Source organism: Rhinolophus sinicus, linkage group LG07 (genome assembly GCF_036562045.2).
Source record: "Rhinolophus sinicus isolate RSC01 linkage group LG07, ASM3656204v1, whole genome shotgun sequence".
Taxonomy (NCBI): Eukaryota; Metazoa; Chordata; class Mammalia; order Chiroptera; family Rhinolophidae; genus Rhinolophus; species Rhinolophus sinicus.
In genome coordinates, this window is record NC_133757.1 from 70,509,121 (window position 1) to 70,518,849 (window position 9,729).

The 9,729-nt window shown below is 53.9% G+C and overlaps 1 protein-coding gene across 2 annotated transcripts; it reads right to left on the reverse strand.

Moving 5' to 3' along the window:
* Positions 1-309: 309 nt before the first annotated feature.
* SIRT6 (sirtuin 6) lies at positions 310-9,702 on the reverse strand. 2 transcript variants are annotated; one of them, XM_019744286.2, is made up of 8 exons: positions 9,565-9,702; positions 7,756-7,883; positions 6,226-6,408; positions 3,897-3,956; positions 2,117-2,212; positions 1,960-2,040; positions 1,313-1,436; positions 310-1,225 (listed from the first exon to the last, which is right to left on the reverse strand). In XM_019744286.2, exons 1-8 carry the CDS (start codon positions 9,628-9,630, stop codon positions 884-886), a joined length of 1,080 nt encoding a protein of 359 aa, XP_019599845.1. In that variant the 5' UTR covers positions 9,631-9,702; the 3' UTR covers positions 310-883. The 2 variants fall into 2 exon arrangements, with proteins under 2 accessions (XP_019599845.1, XP_074193711.1); XM_074337610.1 differs by lacking the exon at positions 9,565-9,702 and adding an exon at positions 8,617-9,216.
* Positions 9,703-9,729: the final 27 nt, after the last annotated feature.

Consider the following 9,729-nt stretch of genomic DNA (forward strand, 5'->3'; position numbering starts at 1 on the left):
GGGCTGGGCTGCCCACCCTGCTCCTTTACCTACGAGGAGACTGAGGAGTCGGAGGTGAAGCGACCCGCCCGAGGTCCCAGCTGGGGAGGGATCTTACCTTTACGCGTCCCACCACCCAGGGCAAATTTTTTAAAACCATGTGAACAAGTATATAATTACAAACTGAGGGCTTAAAGAATTTCAGCTACTTGTATGGCCGTCCTTCACCCCCAAGCCTGGACTGCATGGAAGCCCAGGCGTACCTCCCAGGAAACACGTACTCCTGCCCGCAGGCGCAATGCTTGTAGACGTTAAACACAGACTCAGATGTGAGAAATTCTGCTTTTATTGCATTGAAGACTTTTCCAGAAGCCTGGAGGGAGCCCGGTGGACCACCTTCTCCCTCCAGCCCCAAAGGCAGTGCAAGCCTCTTGCCTGTCCCTCCATGAAGTTTGGCTCCTCAATGGCGGCTCTGCCTCCCCTCCCTCCTGGAGGGACTGTGAAGGCAGTTGGGGGAGGCAGGGGTTGGGGGTGCAAGGGTCTAGGGGCAAAGGAAGTTAATTCCTCTTTAGGCCAGAAATTTAGGGAGGGTCTGGCCACCCCCACCCCCCAACCCCCTAAGTGGGGGGCTGGGGCCAGGGGGAGAAGCAGGTGCCTGCCGTGTCAGCTCTAAGCTCCAAGTCTAAGGTGGAAATACTCCTCCCCCGGTCACCACCAGAGGCCCCTAGAGCCAGAGGGAGCACCAACGGAGGGCGAGTGTGCCCCAGGACCTGGAGCACAGCTCTCAGCACCCTAGGTCTCCCTCCCAGGACAGAGACAAGTACTGGTAACAAAGAAAGACCCGTAAGAAACAAAACGAATCCACGGTTTCTACAGAAAGCCCCACCCTCCCCAGTTCCCCTGGTCAGCTGGGAATCACCTCCACCTTTACTCTTTTGGGGATCCTGCCGGGGACAGGACTGTCTAGCAGCTCCCTTTTGGGGCTGGCAGGCCTGGAGCCATTGTGCTGGGTGGGTGGCTCAGCTGTGGGCTCCTGCTTGGGGCTGATGGGCTCTGCGCCTTTGAGCTGGGCGGGAGGCTCTTCCTTGGGCTCCAGCTTGGGAACAGGCGGACGGGGCAGGGGTGGCAGCGCCTTCTCCAGCACGCGGGGGCCGTCCCAGGGGGGGATCTCCAGGCCCAGGTGCTTCATGAGCCGGGTCATGACCTCATCTACATAGCCGTGGATACGCAGGTTAGCGTGGCGGTCCTGTGGGGGCGGGCACAGGTCAGGCGGAGGCAAAAGGCTTCCAGGGGTCTGGGGTGGGGTGGGGTGTCGGGTGGGTTCCGCACATACGTGCTTGGTGGGCTGAAGGTTGATGATGACCAGCTGGCCCCCACGGCGCTTGGTGGCAAGGGGCAGGTTACCACTGGGCCGGATTTGCAGGGATGTGCCCAGCGTGATGGACAAGTCCGCGTTCCTGGGACCAGGAGTTGGGTTGGGCTGAGCACCTCAGCAAGGGTCTCTGCAGCCCTCCTCCTGCCTCCAACCCTCCCATCTGAAACCCTGGGAAGCCAAGCTGCCCTGAATCCTGTCCCTGCTGCTTCCCTTCTGCCAGAGCCACCTCTTCACCCTGCTGGGAGAAGTTGATGTGGGTGGTTAGACTCCTGGCTCTGCCACTTCCTGGCTGGGCAGCAGTGGACAGAGGAGTCACCTTGCTAAACCCTCAGTTTCCTTGCCTGTAAAACGGGCCCAGTGCAGCATCCATTGTGGGCCATGGTGAGAACCCCAGAGCCAAGGGTCTGAGAGTGCTCAGTACATGGCCACCACCATTACTACAGAGAAAGCAAGGCCCAGAGAGGGTGCAGGACACCTCCTCCAGGAAGCCTTTCCTGACTCAACCTCTGAGCTGGAGTCCTGCCCTGTGCTGGAACTGCCTGTGCTCCGTCCCTTTCCCCGCACACAACCCCCCCCCCCCCACTGGGATCATCTGGGGTTGAGACCTGCTGGCTTCGTCGGCGAGGGTGAGGTCCCGGTCGGGCAGGGCGTCCTCCCAATCCAGGATGGTGTCTCTCAGCTCCCCCCTGCATGGACGAGGACGGGGTCAGCATGGAGACCCGCTGCCTCCCCCAGGGTCCAGGGCACGGGGGGCTCACTCACCTGCAGGCCCGTAGCCCCCTTGCCTTGGCCACAGTGCAGAGCCGACCTGTGGCCTTGAGGCCCATGCTGCCCACGACGGTGTCCCGGACATACTGCCTGTGTCGGGCAGGAAGAGGGGAAGGGGTCAGCCCACCACCTGCCCCCCTATGGCCCCACCTGAGCGGGGAAGCTGTCTCCCCAGGGAAGTTCGGGCCACACAACTAGAATCTAAGCAGAAGAATACATCTGACAAACCCAGAATGGGGTGAAGGGGGTGGTGCTTTCATGAAAGAGCTGGCCTGGTTGCTTCACAATGTCAACAGCATAGAAAAGAGAGAAAGGCTGAGAACTGTTCCAGATATAGAACACTAAGGAGACGCGACAGTGACATGTGAAGCATGACCCTGGCTTGGATCCTGACCAGGGAAAAAATAGCAACAATGGGAGCACTGGGGACTGAATCATCGCGTTGTTTTGTTTTTACATTTCCTGGCTTCAATAACTGCACTGTGGCTGTGGAAGAAAACACTGAAGCTCCAAGATGGAGGGAGATAAAAGACTTAAGGGCTTCAGAGCAAAGGATGAAGTGCGCCCCTTACTCTTGCACATCACAGCACATACTGACAACACACAGAGAGAAGGGAAAACAAATTATGGCAAAATGGTAACATTACTGAATCTAGGTCAGGGGTCAACAAACTATGGCCCTGAGGATCAAATCCAACCCTCCACTTATGTTTTTGTAAATAAAGTTTTATTGGCGCACGGCCATGCCCATCCCTTTACCCATTGTCTATGATGGCAGAGCTGACCGATGGTCATGGCAGACAGTCTGGCCCACAAAGCTGAAAGTATCTACCATCGTGGCCCTTTACAGGAAAATCTGTTGACTGCTGGGCTAGGTTAAGTATGAGTTCATTGAACGGTTCTTGCAAGTTTTCCACAGGTTTGAATTTTTTCAAAATAAATTTGGAGAAAAAATTCTTTTATAACAAGTGAGGGTGGGGGCCCACTTGTGCTCTGATCTCAGAGATTCCACCTGCAGGGGAGGAGCCCTAACATCCCCCACCTTATTCACACCTGAGGCTGCTTGCTCCCCAGCAGGGGGAGACACACCGGGAGCAGGGGTCAACACCGCCACACCCTGTTAAGGGTTGAATTGCATGACCCAAAAAGATATGTTGGAATCCTAACACATGCCCTCCTGCTCCCAAGAACTTTAGAACTTGACCTTATTTGGAAAGAGGGTCGTTGCAGATGTAATGAGTTAAGATGAGGTCACACTGGAGTAGGGTGGCCCTGGTCCAACATAATTGGTGTCCTGATAAGAAAAGGAGATGCAGACAGAGGAGATGACCATGTGACAACAGAGGCAGGGGTTGAAGTGATGCGCCTACAGCCATGGGACACCAAGGAGCACTGGAAACCACCGGAAGCTGGAATTGGCAGGAGGGAGCCCCCCTCCAGTTTTTGGAGGGAGTGCGGCCCTGCCAACACCTTGCTTTTGGTCTTCTAGCTTCCAGAACTATGAGGCCATACATTCTGTTGTTTTAAGCCACTTGGTTTGTGGTGATTTGTTGCGGCTGCCACAAGAAATGAATGTACCTTCCCAGGAGGAAGTCGTACCCCCGGCCCCCCTGGAAGGGTCTCACCCTAATCCTGTCCCCCACCCTGGGTCTCTGGGAACACCAGATTCAACTCACAAGGCCCTTTTGCAGAGCCCGACCTGGGATGTGACAGAAAACAGGCTGGGGGCCTGGTCGCCACACCTCGTTCACTCCCACCCCCACATGGCACTCACGTCTTACACTTGACACATTCTTCTACAAACATGTTCCCGTGAAGCTCCGCCAACTTGTCCCTGTGGGAGGAGAAGAGGCTTGGTGGTGCAGTGGACTCCCTGGATCCTGAGACTTCAGACAGGACGCAAGCCTCCTCCTCCAGGAAGCCTTCCCTAACACCTTATCCACAGGATCCATGGACACTCTCTTTCTGGTTCCTCCAGCTGTGCAACCCTGAGCAGATGACTCAACCTCTCTGAGCCTGAGGGATCATTACACCCCCACAGTTGACCGCACTTTCACACACGGGCAGCCTATTCCATTCACAAAATCCACCTATAAGCACAGTAGACTCTCTTGATGTTGCCAGGTCTGCCAGAGAGGAATGCTAATCACCAGTTTGCAAAGGATGAAACTGAGGCCAAGGGTGGCTCTGGAGCATGGGCTATGGAGGCAGAGGAATGTGAGATCAACTCCTGGCACTGTCGCTTCCCTGCTGTGTGACCTTGGGCAGGTCATTTAACCTCTGTGCCTCAGTCCCCATCTGTGAAACGGGATACCAGTGTCCAACTCTTGAGATGTTTGGAAGAACAATTATCAAGTCTGGAAGGCTCTTCCCATGGCTCCGTCACCTCCTTCATGTCCCTGCTCAAATGTCACCCTCACCTCCATGTTAAAAGCTGCAACTCCCCACACGCCCTCCCTGCCCACCTCTCCCCTTTCCTTCCAATGAGCGCCATCTGACAAAATGTAATTTGCTTATTTATCTTGTTTTCTGCCTGTTTCCTACCCATTAGAGTGTATGCCAGGAGGGCAGGGCTTACTATCTGACTGGTGCGCTGTGTCCCACATATAGAACAGTGTGTGGCATGCAGTAGGCACTATAGAGTGTGGTCCATTTTGCTCCTGTCTGCCTTCAGGGGGTACTGGGCGTAGGCGGGGGAGCTGGCACGAAAACCAGCAGTCAGGAAATCGGAGGCACTGAAATCCTCAAATACACAGCTGCCTCCCACCCCCAGCGACTCCCCTCCATCCCTGGGGGGCTTTAGCCCACTCCTAGTCCTAGTCTGCCTACACACCCCGATGTGACCTGGTCCAGGTGTGTCGGGAAGCAGACTTCCCTGGGTTTCTCCGTGTTCCTATAAAAAGCCCTAACCTCCTGTGCCACGGAAACGCGTTCGCTATACAGTGAGAAAATGTTTGCTTTCATTTCTAGGAACATCCACACAGGCCATAAGGTCTTCAGTCAGCTGTCTAGTGAACTATTCTGATTGGAAGGATAATAGGTGCCCAGTGGGTACAGCCCAGAACAGGGCCCGAGGGTCACCCAGCCAGGGAGGCTGGGGTCTCACTTTCTCAGGTATTTACTTATTGAAAAGGATGAAGGCCCAGAACATGGTGACATCTCTAGGTCAGCAGAGCTGCCTGACTCCTGGAGAAATTTTATTTCTGTGCCAAAGGGCTGGAGTTAGGACTCAGGCTCATTTTAAAAGAGCACAGCCTCATTCTCCTTTATAAACAGAGACAAGTCCTTTCCCTCGTCCCTTGCCTGTGGAGGGTCCAGCTACTTGTACAAACAACTAGCTAGGCTCTCATCTGTCTCCAAGGATAAGATCGGAGGGCAGCACCCTTGGTATTAAGCACTCAGTCTTTCTGCCCAAATCCTGTGTTCACATTCAGTATAAAAGTTATAAAAAGTGGGCGGCCCGTTTGCTCAGTGGTTAGAGTGCAGTGCTCATAACACCAAAGTCACCGGTTCGATTCCCACATGGGCCAGTGAGAAACAACGGCTTGAGCTTGGAGCGGAGCCACCTGTGGGCTACTGGTTTGCTCAGTGGTTAGAGCGCAGTGCTCATAACACCAAGGTCGCCAGTTCAATTCCCACATGGGCCAATGAGCTGCACCCTCCACAACTGGACTGAAAGCAATGACTTGACTCGGAGCTGGTAGGTCCTGGAAAAACACACTGCTCCCCAATATTCCCCAATAAAATAAAATAAAATAAATATAAAAAGGAATACTAAAATGCGACTGCAAGTTCTAGACCCTGACCACCCTCCTCCTGCTCCCAATTTCTTCTCCTCCCCACCTCAAGAGAGATTTTGCAGCCACCCTGGGGCCAGAAAAAGAGGATCCCAATTCTTGAGAGGTGCCCAGGGGTCACTGATAATGACAGCTCTGGATTGAGAAGTCCTATTAAATGCCAAACACTTTTCCCAGCCACCTCACTGCATCATCATATTACTCTCTTAAGCTGCAATCGACTCCCATTTTATAAATGAGAAAAACAAGACCCAGAGAAAGGGGCGGCCCGCCTATGGCTGAGCAGGGCTGGCAGCTGGGTGTTACCTGGGGAAACCGGAGCGCACGTGCAGCCCGTCCACATTCTGGCTGACCAGGAAGTGCAGAAGGCCCACACGCTCCAGCTGGACCAGTGCCATGTGGGTCTGCGTGGGCCGTGCGCTCTCAAAGGTGGTGTCAAACTTGGGGGCCAGGCCCTGCTCCTCCATCGTCCAGACGCCATGGGGGCCCCTGAAGGCGGCAGGTAGGGAGAGATGCAGGGAGAGAGATTTTAGGGATTAGGGAGAGAGGGGGACAGAAAAAGAGACAGAGAAACAGAAACACAGGGAGAGAGAAATACCAGGGGGAAGAGAGAGAGAGCGAGAATGAAAACGATTGAGAGAGGCAGGGAGGGAAGGGAGGAGAGAGAACATGGTACACAAAGGCAAAAATTAATTATTCAGTTCAACCAGCACTGCTGCTGCACTGAGCCTGGCTCTGTGCCGGGTGTTGCTGGGCCCTAGTGGACCCAGGCCCTCCCTCCAGGAGTCCTTGTCTTGCCAGGGGAGACAGGTGGACACAGACCCTTCCGCCCTGTGGGCTGGGATGGCCCAATGGAGGCTGTGAGGGCTCTGTGTAGGGTCTGTGGGAAAGCTTCCTGGGAGGCTGAGCTGTCTCTTGAACTGTGAGAGGGAATGGCACGGAAGTTCAGGCATGAGGGGTAAGCAAAAGTCTGGGGGGCTAGCAATAGCCTGTCAGTTGGGGAAATGCAAGTCCGGGGGCTGCAGCAGGAGCAAGAGGGGCTGAGGTTGGAGAGATGACCCAGGGCTGGATCAGGTAAGGCTTGGAACTCTCCTGTGTGGCAATGGGGAGCCCTGGCAGGTTATGGAGGAGGGGTGGGGAGAGTCAAGCCTTAGAATTCTAACATTCCTCTAAGGAATCTGCTCTCTTTCTGTGGGAGCCTGGGCTGGGGGCCCAAGAGGCCTTGGAAAGAGAGTATAAATGCAACAGGTTTGTCCTTTGTGGCAGGGTTGCAAACTCAGCACCTGCAGGGGCCACCCAGGGGCCACCAGTTTGAAACCCCTGCTTTTCAGCTGTAAGACTCTTGTCACACAGGTTGCCTGAAGCAGAGAGGGGTTTAGATATTAACTGGTTTCATACCCTCATTTATGGGTGAGGAAACAGGTTCAGAGGATTAAGCCACCAGGTCTGATAGAAAAATATTTTCAAGTGAGTATGGGGCTAATGGTCCCTGATATTGATTCTCCCCATCTTCTAGGGTAATAGTACCCCAATATTTAGACATTCACAGTGTGCCTAGATGAAAACTACATTTTCCAGCATCCCTTGTAGCTAGGTATGATCAGGTGACCAAGTTTTGGCCAATGGGGTGAGTGGGATGTTGGCTGAGATTTAAAGGAACAAGTCTAAAAGGGAGGGGTCTTTCCTATTCTCAACACCCAGGGAAGGAAAGATTATTCAAGATTCACTGAGGGGAAGGCAGCAGGATGTGTTCTGATGCCCGGGCAACTGTGGCTCACAGGGAAGCCCTTGGAAGTTAACAGGTCCTGCTTCAACTTCCCCTCCACACTCACAGACCTGAAGTCGGGGATGCCCGCGGCGGTGCTGATGCCGGCACCCGTGTGGACCACCACGTTGGAGGACTGCCAGACCAGCTTTGCCAGCTCCCACACCTTCCGTTCCAGCTCCTCGGGGGGATCAAAGATCTGTTGTGTGAGAGAGCAGAGGGGAGCGGTCAAAACTTGTCCCTTAGTGGCAAGGCCACTGGCCACAGAAGAGCTGCCCCCACCTTGCCCAAGGGAGGAGAGTGGATCTGAAAAGGAGGTTTATTGTCATGTCCCTCCTCTGCCCACAGCCCTCCAGGGCTCCTACTTTCTCAGGGTAAAAGCCCAAATCCTCCCCGCAGCCTGCCTAAAACACTTTCCTCAGACTCCCTCCCCTCACCTCCTTTAGGTCTTGGCTCAAAAGTCACCTCATTCGTACACCCAGGTTCAGAGCAGCATTATTTACAATGGCTAAAACATGGAGGCAACCCAACTCCATCAATGGACGGATAAACACAATGTGGTCCATCCATACGTTGGGATATTACTCAACTTTAAGAAGGAAGGAAATCCTGACACCTGCTACAATGTGGATGAACCTTGAGAACATTATGCTGAGTGAAATAAGCCAGACACAAAAGGACAAATATTGTGTGATCCCACTTATATGAGGTCCCTAGAGTAGTCAGATCCATAAAGGCAGAAAGTAGAATGGGGGTGCCAGGGGCTGGGGAAGAGAGAATTAAAGTTTAAATGGGACAGAGTTTCAGTTTGGGAAGATGACAACGTTCTGGATGGTGGGGATGGTTGCACACTCTTATTAATATACTTGATACCACTGAATATACGCTTAAAAATGGTTACGAAGTTAAATTTCATGAAAGATGTATTTTACCACAATAGAAAACATTGAATAAAGCCATCTCAGTGATGTGTCCCTGGCCACCTGGTTTCAATGCAGCCCCCAACTCTCCTCATCGCTGCCAGCTTTACTTTTCTCCCTAGCTCCCATCTCACTTATATTTATTTGCTGCTGTCTGTCTCCCCACTGGAATGAGGGGTTTTTGCCTATTTTGTTTCCTGCTGTGGTCCCAGGATCTAGAAAGTGCCTGGTGGTACAGCAGGTGCTCAATAAATGTTTGTGGAATAATGCGAATACAGGCAAGAGAGTGCGTTTTCAGGAGGTTTCACACCATCTGAGAACTCCTCAACTTCCTGACTCAGGATGAACGGACTAACTTTTATGGGATGGGGGCAACCTTCCCCCAGCTTACAGAAGGGGAGAAGAGACGCAGAAGGGAAGTGACAAGCCCAAAGTCTCAGTGTATGGAGGGGACTTCCTCTCGGAATAGCTGGAAGGGTCTTTCTGACACATATTTACATCCATCCAAGTTCCTTCTCAGCTCAAAACCTGTTTCCATCACCCTCGGATAAAGTGTCAATTTCCCAGGCTGGCATTTGGGGCCGGTCCTGAACGGGACTCTGGAAACCTCTCTGGCCTAATCTGTTCCCCCAAGTGTGTTTATTCCCACCTATCTCCCTGCCTTTGCCCCTCCAGGGCCCCCTCCGCCTAGAACTACATCCCCTCCTTCCCTATCGGAACTTCAGGACTTCCTCACGACGGTCCTTCACTCTGTGCAAGCCTCGTGGACCCGGAGCCGGGCGTCTTCGCGTCCCCGGGTATGCTGGGGGCGTCACTTCCCGCCCCCTCCTCACTGGGAAGTCCCTCCCATTGTCTAGCCTCAGTGCCTCCTGATATTCCCACAATGCCCCGCTGCCGCCCGGCCCCGCCCGGTCCACCACCCTAGAGGGGGCGGCTTTCCGGTCCTCCCGCCGCGCTCACCTCGGGGAGGCCGCACTTGCCCTTGTCCGCATACGGCGACAACCCCGCTGCGTAATTCACCGACATTCTCACCGCTCCAACGGGAACAATAAAGTTTCCCTTGTTGAGGCCACTTCCGCCGGAAACAGGGCTTCACGGGGAGGAACTAGGAGTCGCCGGTTCTCT